A 12,775-nucleotide genomic window follows, 5' to 3' on the forward strand; every position below is an offset into this window, starting at 1 on the left:
TCTAAATGATATGGAATGTAATTGGTGCACGGAAGTAGATCTCCTAACTTTAACATGAAACAGATGTAAAAGTAATGTACAATGTATCATAATCATTCTAATGATTATAATTTACATTGCTAAGCAAATAATTTCACTACTATCAAAAGCTACATGTTTTATATGTTCTTAATATACTTTTGTGTCAATTGAACTTGTGTCCGGAGTTTTGGTCAACATCAGACATTTTTTTTATAATGAAAAAAAATCAGGAATAATTGTGGGCAGCTAAAATTCAGAGGACCCCTTTAGCACTTCCTAGTTCTTCCTGATGTTAATGTTCTAGCTCTGGTAAGTTTTTCATATTTGGTGTATTTAATGGTGTATTTAATATCCATCTATTAACACCTGGCATGTCACAACCATAGTTTGTCAACCAAAATATGACCAAAAAAGAAAAAAGTTTGTGAAAAATGTTCTGTAATAAAGGTTTAATTTAATATGTGGAAGTTGCAGGCAAGACACATTATGCTAAAATGGGATGATTCCTGTAAATAAATACATGTGATATAAGAGGAAATATAGGCCTAGCGTTCTGTCAACTCTGTCAGATGTAAACACCATCAGGATTTGTATAAATCTGAAGTCACTTTGACATGAAAGAGGGGTATTTTCTTGTAAATTATTGTTGATGGTAGGTAAACCAAGCCTGATCTGCCAGCAATTTGGGTTTCTCTGGAAACCTGTACATCTATCTCTCCTGATTCCAAGTTTGCTGGGTCCGATCACAAACTGGATTATCCACCAGGCGCACCCGGATCGTTGGTACGATTGGTTGAAGGACTATTCAAGCGTATGGAGTCATTTGAACTATGCCCATTGATCACACCTCTTGTGCAGTAGAAATAAAGGGCAGACTCCCCAGACTAATGTTCAATCTTAAGAAATTTAGCTTGCTGTAATTTCCTGACTATTAGCCGCAGCTTTTACATTGATTTAGCTAAATTTCTTCAGTTATAAGGTTAATACAGGGGGGGGGGGCAGTTAATATGTTGTTAATATGGTTTTCTCTCTTTTAACTTGCATAAAACACTGTCCTGCGGCTTATACACAATGCGGCTTATATGCAGGAAATTACTGGAGTGGAGTCATTTGAACTATGTCCCTTGATCACACCTCTTGTGCAGTAGACATAAAGGGCAGACTCCCCAGACTAATGTTCAATCTTAAACAAAATGAGCTTAGTCTGGTGATAGCCAGGCTGTGTTGGTGATTGATGTGCCATACAGGGGGGGGGCAGTTAATATGGTGTTAATATGGTTTTCTTTCTTTTAACTTGCATAAAACACTGTACTGCGGCTTATACACAATGCGGCTTATATGCAGGAAATTACTGTAGTATGTGCCTGACCTTGTGCTTCTGCAGGGGAGGGAGCCATGGCCGAGAGACAGGGTCTGAGGGCCGAGTCCTGCCACTTCACCCTGCAGGGGGCGCCATTTCGCCTCTTGGGAGGATCGGTGCACTATTTCCGTGTGCCCAGAGCGTACTGGCGGGACCGCCTGCTGAAGATGAGAGCCTGTGGAATCAACACACTAACCACGTGAGCGGCAGCAACACACACTTCTCTGAAAAAATGACAACGGCGTCTGTTTCCTGATGCAGTGGCCTTTCACTGCAAGATACAACCTTCTGGAATTATGAATTTAAGAAATCTAACTGAATTGAATACATGAAGTTTCACAGCATCATGATATTCTCCCTATATAATCTCATAGATATGTTCCTTGGAATCTACATGAAGCAGAAAAGGGCCTCTTCAATTTCAAAGACCATCTGGATTTAGAGTGAGTGTTCCGTCCATTTGTAGACCACCTGGATTTAGAGTGAGTGCTCAGTCCATTTGTAGCACCACACTGGAGCATAACTGTGTAACACTGCACACAGTGTTTGTATTGTTGCATACAGAGACAGACTAACAAAGACACAAACTGTGTTGGCTTAGCTTAGCTCAGAGACATTGTGGAAGGGCTGTGTAGCTGGAGGGGGTAATAACCGGTCTGTTTTAGAGACGTTGTGGAAGGGTTGTGTAGTTAGTAATAACCGGTCTGTTTTAGAGACGTTGTGTAGGGGTTGTGTAGTTGGAGAGGGTAATAACCGGTCTGTTTTAGAGACGTTGTGGAAGGGTTGTGTAGTTGGAGAGTGTAATAACCGGTCTGTTTTAGAGACGTTGTGGAAGGGTTGTGTAGTTAGTAATAACCGGTCTGTTTTAGAGACGTTGTGTAGGGGTTGTGTAGTTGGAGAGGGTAATAACCGGTCTGTTTTAGAGACGTTGTGGAAGGGTTGTGTAGTTGGAGAGTGTAATAACCGGTCTGTTTTAGAGACGTTGTGGAAGGGTTGTGTAGTTGGAGAGTGTAATAACAGATCTGTTTTAGAGACGTTGTGGAAGGGTTGTGTAGTTGGAGAGTGTAATAACCAGTCTGTTTTAGAGACGCTGTGGAAGGGTTGTGGAAGGGCTGTGTAGCTAGAGAGTGTAACAACCGGTCTGTTTTAGAGACGTTGTGAAAGGGCTGTGTAGCTGGAGAGTGTAATAACCGGTCTGTTTTAGAGACGTTGTGGAAGGGTTGTGTAGTTGGAGAGGGTAATAACCGGTCTGTTTTAGAGACGCTGTGGAAGGGTTGTGGAAGGGCTGTGTAGCTAGAGAGTGTAACAACCGGTCTGTTTTAGAGACGTTGTGGAAGGGCTGTGTAGCTGGAGAGTGTAATAACCGGTCTGTTTTAGAGACGTTGTGGAAGGGTTGTGTAGTTGGAGAGGGTAATAACCGGTCTGTTTTAGAGACGTTGTGGAAAGGTTGTGTAGTTAGTAATAACCGGTCTGTTTTAGAGACGTTGTGGAAGGGTTGTGTAATTGGAGAGGGTAATAACCGGTCTGTTTTAGAGACGTTGTGGAAGGGTTGTGTAGTTAGTAATAACTGGTCTGTTTTAGAGACGTTGTGGAGGGGCTGTGTAGCTGGAGAGTGTAATAACCGGTCTGTTTTAGAGACGTTGTGGAAGGGTTGTGTAGGTCTGTTTTAGAGACGTTGTGGAAGGGTTGTGTAGTTAGTAATAACCGGTCTGTTTTAGAGACGTTGTGGAAGGGTTGTGTAGTTAGTAATAACCGGTCTGTTTTAGAGACGTTGTGTAGGGGTTGTGTAGTTGGAGAGGGTAATAACCGGTCTGTTTTAGAGACGTTGTGGAAGGGTTGTGTAGTTGGAGAGTGTAATAACCGGTCTGTTTTAGAGACGTTGTGGAAGGGTTGTGTAGTTAGTAATAACCGGTCTGTTTTAGAGACGTTGTGTAGGGGTTGTGTAGTTGGAGAGAGTAATAACCGGTCTGTTTTAGAGACGTTGTGGAAGGGTTGTGTAGTTGGAGAGTGTAATAACCGGTCTGTTTTAGAGACGTTGTGGAAGGGTTGTGTAGTTGGAGAGTGTAATAACAGATCTGTTTTAGAGACGTTGTGGAAGGGTTGTGTAGTTGGAGAGTGTAATAACCAGTCTGTTTTAGAGACGCTGTGGAAGGGTTGTGGAAGGGCTGTGTAGCTAGAGAGTGTAACAACCGGTCTGTTTTAGAGACGTTGTGGAAGGGCTGTGTAGCTGGAGAGTGTAATAACCGGTCTGTTTTAGAGACGTTGTGGAAGGGTTGTGTAGTTGGAGAGGGTAATAACCGGTCTGTTTTAGAGACGCTGTGGAAGGGTTGTGGAAGGGCTGTGTAGCTAGAGAGTGTAACAGCCGGTCTGTTTTAGAGACGTTGTGGAAGGGCTGTGTAGCTGGAGAGTGTAATAACCGGTCTGTTTTAGAGACGTTGTGGAAGGGTTGTGTAGTTGGAGAGGGTAATAACCGGTCTGTTTTAGAGACGTTGTGGAAAGGTTGTGTAGTTAGTAATAACCGGTCTGTTTTAGAGACGTTGTGGAAGGGTTGTGTAGTTGGAGAGGGTAATAACCGGTCTGTTTTAGAGACGTTGTGGAAGGGTTGTGTAGTTAGTAATAACTGGTCTGTTTTAGAGACGTTGTGGAGGGGCTGTGTAGCTGGAGAGTGTAATAACCGGTCTGTTTTAGAGACGTTGTGGAAGGGTTGTGTAGGTCTGTTTTAGAGACGTTGTGGAAGGGTTGTGTAGTTAGTAATAACCGGTCTGTTTTAGAGACGTTGTGGAAGGGTTGTGTATGTAGTGGTAGCTATGTAATGCCAGACTACGCCACTCTAGGACTTGCACCTAGAGAAGTTTCTAGATCACCCCAAAATCAGATGCAGAGCACACAGGCTCGTTACTAACTGCAACAGAGACGTGGTTCCAATAATAATTTATATTTTATTATCACAATGAGTTCTTTTATAAACAATAGACAATACACTGTTCTCATTCATACCATACAGAGGGCAGGGGAGGTAGTTAATCGCAGGGCTGAGGCTTACCGGCAGGGGGACGACATATCAAGTCAAATGGGGGAGGGAATCCCAGAAGTACACTCACACGTGGTCACACACACAGCACCGCAAAGGCCAAAGGTAGCACACGTTCAAGATACACACGTGAGCACAGCACACAATAGGGGGACACCACCACCTGGATGAGGAGATAGTCTTCCCTGCTTTGGGCTCTCAGCACCTGGAGGCAAACAGGAGAACAAGGGAAATGAGTGGATGAGGGTTACACTCACAAACACACAGACAGACAGAAATACAACAATTGTCATAAGGTGTGGTTGGCCAGCCACACGGATCAATGGTGATCCGCAGCAGTGTAACAAAAGGCCTCCCACCAATGTTAAACACAAAACATAGAAAAATAATCAATTAAACCCAAAGAGACTTAAGGTGGACAGACAACAAGGATCACTGATGATCCACAGCAGTACAAAAGCCTCCCACCAATGTCTAACACAAAATAACAAAATAATAATAGATCAAACCCAAAAAGACTCGTGGTAGACACACAATATGGATCACTGATGATCCACAGCAGTACAAAAGCCTCCCACCAATGTCTAACACAAAATAAAGAAAGAATAATAAATCACAGCCAAAAGAATAACAGACAGAGACAGAACACAAATACAAACAAAATGCTAAAGTTAAGAAGGCCGTAACACAAGCACTAGCAATCCACAGCTATGCTACCCAATGCCTCCTGCCAGTGTAGAACCCCAAAATCAGAACAAACGAACACACAACACAAAGAAAACCATACATGCACACACAACAATGAACCCACACCAACACTCTACATGCACACGGTAAAATGCACAAACATTCACAAACACACATGCACGAACACACAGACAAAAGACAATTGGCACTTAGCCCTTTAAAATGAATTGTCGGCGTCTTCACGGTCAGCGTGTTACAAACACAAACGAAGTGCTCGTCGTGAAGATAAAGCGTGGCAAAACAGCAGTGGTCGCTATCCCCAAACCCACGGTATCAGGAAATCAGCTGTTTCCCTCCCAGGCCAAAACACTCGCTGGCTCCAGCTAGCTCTTCGGTTCAGAATATCACCCAACAACACGGGATGCAAGCATTCAACCGGCACAATCCAACGAACAGAGCCAAGTAAGGCCAGCGACAGGTAGGGTGCAAGACACCGGTCGACGGGACGTAGCCGGAAGTGCGAGGAACAAGATTGAGGCGTCTTCCCCCGTAAACATTGCATCCTGTTTTAAGACGTGACTATGCAAAGCCATTGGCCGTGCGTGCCTTAATTGTTACGCAGGGCTCTGCCCATGCGAGCCACCACAATCTGACCCCACTTTTTCAGTCGTCGTCCCGACGATGTGACCGTTAAGGCTCACTGTTGGGATTCCAGGGTCGAAAGAAGGCAGAAATTGCACTGGATGCCGCTTGGGGTAAATGATGGATATTGGAATGCTGGCCCGCCGTAGTCCGTGTGGAACGACGTACGGCCGTATCACTAGTGCTAGGCTCACTGTCCAGTGAAGATGTAGAGGTCACTGGCCTACTGATGGTTATGGTAGGGGGTTCCACCATAACAGGACATGCCACTGGTAATTCGTCAGCTGAGGACAAAGGATGCGCAGGCCCGGCACCTAAGTGGGCAGGAGTAGCCACTGATACTTCCGCAAGGGGTAATGCAGAATTTGGGGCCAGGAGTACCAGGTCACAGTCAGTCTCTCCCTCCTCCAAAGCAGTATTGGTGACCAATGGGTCAGTCTGGGAGGGGCACGCCACCAAGTTTACCCCTAAGCGTGCCTTCAAGAGACTGCGATGTACATGCTTTACCTTACTGCGATCAGTCACCGGCGCGATGGTATACACTCCTCGGCCAGCCGGGGGGGATTTGACAACTTCGTACACCACTGGGCTCCACAGGTCCTGGATTTTATGTCGGCCTCTTACACTATAGTCGCGGAGATAGACCAATTGGCCCTCCCCCAGTGGCGCATCATGAACTTGACGATCATGGTTCTCCTTTCTCTTATGTGCTGCGGCCTGCAGACGGCCTCTGGCTCCCTCAAAGGCCACCTGCAGCCTGGTCTGATGTTCGCGCACCCAGTCATGAACTGTACCTGCGATGGGCTCTTGCACGGTGCCCAACAAGAAATCAATCGGCAGGCGTGGCTCTTGCCCGAACATCAAAAAGTAGGGAGACTCTCCGGTCACTGTGTGCGGGGTGGTATTATAACAGAATAGTAACTGCGGAAGGCAGGCTACCCAATCCCTTTTACGGGTCACCGGCAGGGTGCGGAGGAGGTTATGTAAAGTGCGATTAAAACGCTCGCACTGGCCATTTCCTGCCGGGTGGTAAGGGGTAGTGCGGGATTTTTCAATCCCATAGAGCTGGCACAGTTGCTGAATGAGGCCTGCTTCAAAACATCTACCTTGATCCGAATGGATACGGGCCGGCACGCCAAACTTATAAAACCACTCAGCCACAAGTACCTGGGCCACAGTGGATGCGCGTTGGTCTCTGGTGGGAATGGCCAATGAATATTTACTGAATACATCAGTGATGACCAAAACGTTCTCTACACCCGATCGAGATGGTTCCAGCACAGTAAAATCCATAGCGAGCACCTCATGTGGCCGCGAGGCCAACAGATGCCCCATGAAACTACGGGCAAGGGGTTTGGTGTCTTTGGCGGCCTGGCAACGCTCACATTCGAGGCACCAACGAGTTACATCAGTGGACATCCCGGGCCAATAACACCGCCTCCTAACCAACTCTAGGGTACGTTCGGTGCCCTGGTGACCATGTTCATGATGCAACTGGGTCAAGACATCTGTTCTCAGACTGTCAGGGAGGAGCAGCTGAAAACACTCTTCCTCACCTGCTGGACGGAATACCTTACGATACATAACACCGTCCCTCTCCACCAACCGGTCCCACTGACGCAGGAGAACTAATGCAGACTTGGACAGGAGTCTCCGCTCGTCAGGGCTAGGTCGTACTTTCTTTCTCCAGTATGTAAAAACCTCTTTGAATGTGGGGTCAGCTTCCTGCATGGACTGCACCTCCAACATGCTATGCCCAGGCAGAGCTGTAATAGCTGCCTGGGTAACTTGGATTCTGGGCTGGGACTCCAAAGCCTGTTGTAGTGAACTCGGCAGATCTGTACCCTGAACAAAGTCTGCCAGGCCAGGGGGGTCCGTGGGATGTTGTCGGGAAAGGGCGTCAGCATTACGATTCTGCCTACCAGAGCGGTATCTCACCTCAAAATCAAAGGAAGCCAGCTGCGCAGCCCAACGCTGTTCCAAGGCTCCTAGTTTTGCTGAAGACAGGTGGCTTAAGGGGTTGTTATCTGTGTAAACCACACAGCGGTGTCCCAGCAAGTACTCCCTAAATTTTTCGGTCATGGCCCACTTGAGCGCAAGAAACTCCAGCTTCATAGAGCTGTAGTTGGACATATTGCGCTCAGTGGGCCTCAGACCCCGGCTGGCATATGCAATGGGGCGCACTTTCCCACCCTGCTCTTGGGACAGGACTGCCCCCAACCCACTATAACTGGCATCCACCTCTAAAATAAATGGCAAGCTAAAGTCAGCATAGGCAAGGACAGAGGCGGTGGTAAGCTTCTTTTTCAAGCCCTCAAAGCTTTGCTGACAAGCTTCCGACCACTGGGATTCAACGTTCTGGCCTGAACCCCGTTTGGACTTGGTACCACCCAGCGATGCCACCAACTTATGGAGGGGGGCTGCCAGCTTGGCGAATCCCTCCACAAACCGCCGGTAATAACTGGCGAAGCCTAAGAAAGAGCGCACCTCAGAGACAGTACTAGGACAGCGCCAGTTGGCCACTGCCTCAATCTTTTTGGGATCTGTAGCCACCCCCTGACTTGAAATGACATGGCCTAAGTAGCCCACCTCCTGTTTAAAGAAGGCACATTTGCTTAACTTGGCCTTAAGGCCTTCTTTCTGTAAACGACCCAGGACAAGTTCCAAGCGTTCAAGATGTTGGGAGACTGAAGAGGAAAATATTACAATGTCATCAAGGTACAGTAACAAAGTCTGACACTGCTGATCCCCAAAAAGACGCTCCATTAACCTTTGGAAGGTTGCAGGAGCGTTACAGAGCCCAAAGGGCATGCGAGTCCATTCGAACAGGCCAAAGGGTGTACAAAAAGCCGTCTTGGCACGATCACCAACATCAACAGGAACCTGGTTGTACCCGCTGGCTAAATCCATAGTGGAGAACCAGCGGGCTCCTGCCAGTGCATCAAGGGACTCCTCGATGCGAGGGAGGGGAAATGCATCCTTACGAGTTCTAGCATTCAGCTGACGGTAGTCAACACACATGCGCAGACTACCGTCCTTTTTCCGTACCAAAACTATGGGGGAAGCATAGGGGCTACAACTCTCAGTGATGATCTGTGCTTCTAGCAGCTGATTGATATGAGCCTTAGCTACCTCATACTCAGAGGGTGGGATGCGCCGGTGTCGCTGTCGAACCGGGATGTCATCAACCAGTGGAATGTTATGAGAAATGAGGTTGGTACAACCCAGATCTCCTTCATAGGAAGCAAAAACTCCACTGAACCTATGCAATAGGGCCCTAACCTGATTTTGATCTGATGCCGGCAAGATGGAGAGGTCAGTTGCTTCAATCTGATCCTTCACAGACGGTGCGACTGTTTGAGAAGCAACAGTTGCAGTCACAGTGTTAACCTCAGTTATAGTTGTTGGCAAACTAACCACTTGAGCACAGCACAGGCTACCCAGGTCAGTACGAGGGTACAGCAGAACATCTTCAGAGCTTACATTGACTACTGGTATGTAACCAGTGCTACGAGTTACCCTGACCAAAGATGGAGAGACCAACAAGCCAGCCGGCAGTCCTTTATCTGTAGGCTCAAACAAAGCAGGTGAGTGAGAAAATTGTGCTGAGCAGGTTGCTGCGACTATTACCATAGTGCCACCTGGAATCCGATAAGCGCTGCTACCACAGACTTTGACCCTCCCTGGCCTTACTGGATGACTCTCCACATGATGACACCACTGCAAGGCTTCAACAACAGAGCTATGGGCCTGAGAGACAGAAGGCAGGTTGAAAAGAGCGGGGCCATGCTGGCCGAACAGTTCGTTGTAACATTTGCTCAGTATATTCATGCCAATCACTCCTGGTGCATGGGAACCTCCCCCACCAGGTGGATCCCTCACAACTAACACACCGCAATGAGGTATTGACTTCCCACAAAGCTGCACATCTAGTTCCAGGAACCCCACATAAGGAATTGCAAGTCCATTGGCTGCCCGGAGTTGCAGCCATTGACAAGAGCGAAGTCTATCTGAACCCCATGGCTCAAAGTGGCTTACAAAGAAGGTTTCAGTAATCGTAGACACCATGGACCCAGTGTCTATTAAGCAGGGTACGGAAACCCCACCAATAAAAACATTCAAATATGGACAAGATGATATTAAACTAGACCTAACAGAAGCACTTGAGCCATCTGGTCCCCCACCTGAACTTTGGCCCTGCAGTTCGGTGGGTGCTAGTTTTCCGCCGTCGAACGATGGGAAAACTGTCTACTACCCCTAGAGTGCCCTGCCAAGGAGGCCTGACCATGAAGGACCCGTTCTCCATCACACTCTTGGGCATAATGCCCAGGCTGCTGGCACCGTCGGCATATGATGCTACTGCCACGAGATCCACCACGAGACACATTTCGAGGCCCTTGTAATAGGGCAACACTCTGTGAGAGCTGATTTAATTGCTCCTGTTGACGCTTTAACATGTCTTTTAACTCCGACAACTCAGATCCTTGGGAAGAGTTGTTGGGCACTGTTCTAGGCTCTCCTTGCACTGCATACTGCACGCCAAGTACAGATGGAACTGACAGGCTACGCCCCCTCACACTCCCTGGCATACCTTCCCGTTCCCACCTTATAGCCTCTGCTCTAATTTCCAGCATGGTCATGGTCGGTTGGCGCCGTGTGAGTTGCTTAAGTTCTCGGCTCAAGGCCCCATCAATCACATGTTCAGAAAACTGGTCACGCAACAAGACTTTAGCATTCACTAATCCATCAGGTGCACACCGTTCGATTCTTTCCATGAGACTCATCAAAGCTAATGAAAACTCTAGTAATGTTTCCCCGTCCTGCTGTTTTCTAGAGAAGAACGCCTCTTGCAGAGCTACATACGACTGGGAGCAGCCATACAATTCCCTTAGGATAGCCATAATCTTTTCAGGATCATTCCTATCAGCATTTGGCCGATACTTAATCTCTTCTCTAGCCTCACCCTCCAGGTGATCAAAGAGAAAGAAGGCTTGGTCAATGACTGAAAGGTGGCGAGCCCGCATACAGGCCCCCACCTCTTCAATCCACTCATCGATGTTAATCCCTGACCTACCATTAAACTTAGGACATTTTCTGTCACGAGGCACAAACACCAACCTTTCTGTTACAGAAAGACCCGGACCAGTAGGGTGAGATGGATCTGTTGGTGCCTGAGGAGCACGAGATGGTCCTTGCTTCAGTCGCTCGTTTTCTGCTCTAAGCTGTGCTACTGCATCTCTAAGCTCTTGTAGCTCCTCCGCCATGACCGTGAACAAGAAAAATGTACTTACTGCGAAATGGTTGGGACCTGGTACACTGCCAGAGGAACAAGGTGGCCAAATGCAAAGATGATCAACCCAAGCCCACTGCTGTTTTGCCAACACAGACACAGTTAATTAGAACGCCGATATCAAAATAGCTTACACCGACAACCAAAACAACAAGAGCAAAACTGGAAATATGATTAAAGTATTGGAACACACATCTCGGTTACTTAGGAAGTATATCCTGCCAAAACTACGCCAGATTGTAGTGGTAGCTATGTAATGCCAGACTACGCCACTCTAGGACTTGCACCTAGAGAAGTTTCTAGATCACCCCAAAATCAGATGCAGAGCACACAGGCTCGTTACTAACTGCAACAGAGACGTGGTTCCAATAATAATTTATATTTTATTATCACAATGAGTTCTTTTATAAACAATAGACAATACACTTTTCTCATTCATACCATACAGAGGGCAGGGGAGGTAGTTAATCGCAGGGCTGAGGCTTACCGGCAGGGGGACGACATATCAAGTCAAATGGGGGAGGGAATCCCAGAAGTACACTCACACGTGGTCACACACACAGCACCGCAAAGGCCAAAGGTAGCACACGTTCAAGATACACACGTGAGCACAGCACACAATAGGGGGACACCACCACCTGGATGAGGAGATAGTCTTCCCTGCTTTGGGCTCTCAGCACCTGGAGGCAAACAGGAGAACAAGGGAAATGAGTGGATGAGGGTTACACTCACAAACACACAGACAGACAGAAATACAACAATTGTCATAAGGTGTGGTTGGCCAGCCACACGGATCAATGGTGATCCGCAGCAGTGTAACAAAAGGCCTCCCACCAATGTTAAACACAAAACATAGAAAAATAATCAATTAAACCCAAAGAGACTTAAGGTGGACAGACAACAAGGATCACTGATGATCCACAGCAGTACAAAAGCCTCCCACCAATGTCTAACACAAAATAACAAAATAATAATAGATCAAACCCAAAAAGACTCGTGGTAGACACACAATATGGATCACTGATGATCCACAGCAGTACAAAAGCCTCCCACCAATGTCTAACACAAAATAAAGAAAGAATAATAAATCACAGCCAAAAGAATAACAGACAGAGACAGAACACAAATACAAACAAAATGCTAAAGTTAAGAAGGCCGTAACACAAGCACTAGCAATCCACAGCTATGCTACCCAATGCCTCCTGCCAGTGTAGAACCCCAAAATCAGAACAAACGAACACACAACACAAAGAAAACCATACATGCACACACAACAATGAACCCACACCAACACTCTACATGCACACGGTAAAATGCACAAACATTCACAAACACACATGCACGAACACACAGACAAAAGACAATTGGCACTTAGCCCTTTAAAATGAATTGTCGGCGTCTTCACGGTCAGCGTGTTACAAACACAAACGAAGTGCTCGTCGTGAAGATAAAGCGTGGCAAAACAGCAGTGGTCGCTATCCCCAAACCCACGGTATCAGGAAATCAGCTGTTTCCCTCCCAGGCCAAAACACTCGCTGGCTCCAGCTAGCTCTTCGGTTCAGAATATCACCCAACAACACGGGATGCAAGCATTCAACCGGCACAATCCAACGAACAGAGCCAAGTAAGGCCAGCGACAGGTAGGGTGCAAGACACCGGTCGACGGGACGTAGCCGGAAGTGCGAGGAACAAGATTGAGGCGTCTTCCCCCGTAAACATTGCATCCTGTTTTAAGACGTGACTA

At 47.1% G+C, this 12,775-nt stretch overlaps 1 protein-coding gene across 1 annotated transcript in view; it reads left to right on the forward strand.

Annotated features, from left to right (window-relative positions):
• The first annotated feature begins 1,409 nt into the window (after window positions 1-1,409).
• The window catches only part of glb1l2 (galactosidase beta 1 like 2), a 21,680-nt gene continuing 10,314 nt past the window's right edge, over window positions 1,410-12,775 (forward strand). Inside the window, exons 1-2 of the mRNA XM_062552411.1 lie at window positions 1,410-1,580; window positions 1,756-1,824. Of these exons, the coding sequence (XP_062408395.1) occupies window positions 1,417-1,580; window positions 1,756-1,824 (233 nt within the window). The 5' untranslated portion in view covers window positions 1,410-1,416. The remainder of the gene's footprint in view (window positions 1,581-1,755; window positions 1,825-12,775) is intronic.

The sequence above is a fragment of the Sardina pilchardus genome, chromosome 13 (genome assembly GCF_963854185.1).
Source record: "Sardina pilchardus chromosome 13, fSarPil1.1, whole genome shotgun sequence".
NCBI lineage: Eukaryota > Metazoa > Chordata > Actinopteri > Clupeiformes > Clupeidae > Sardina > Sardina pilchardus.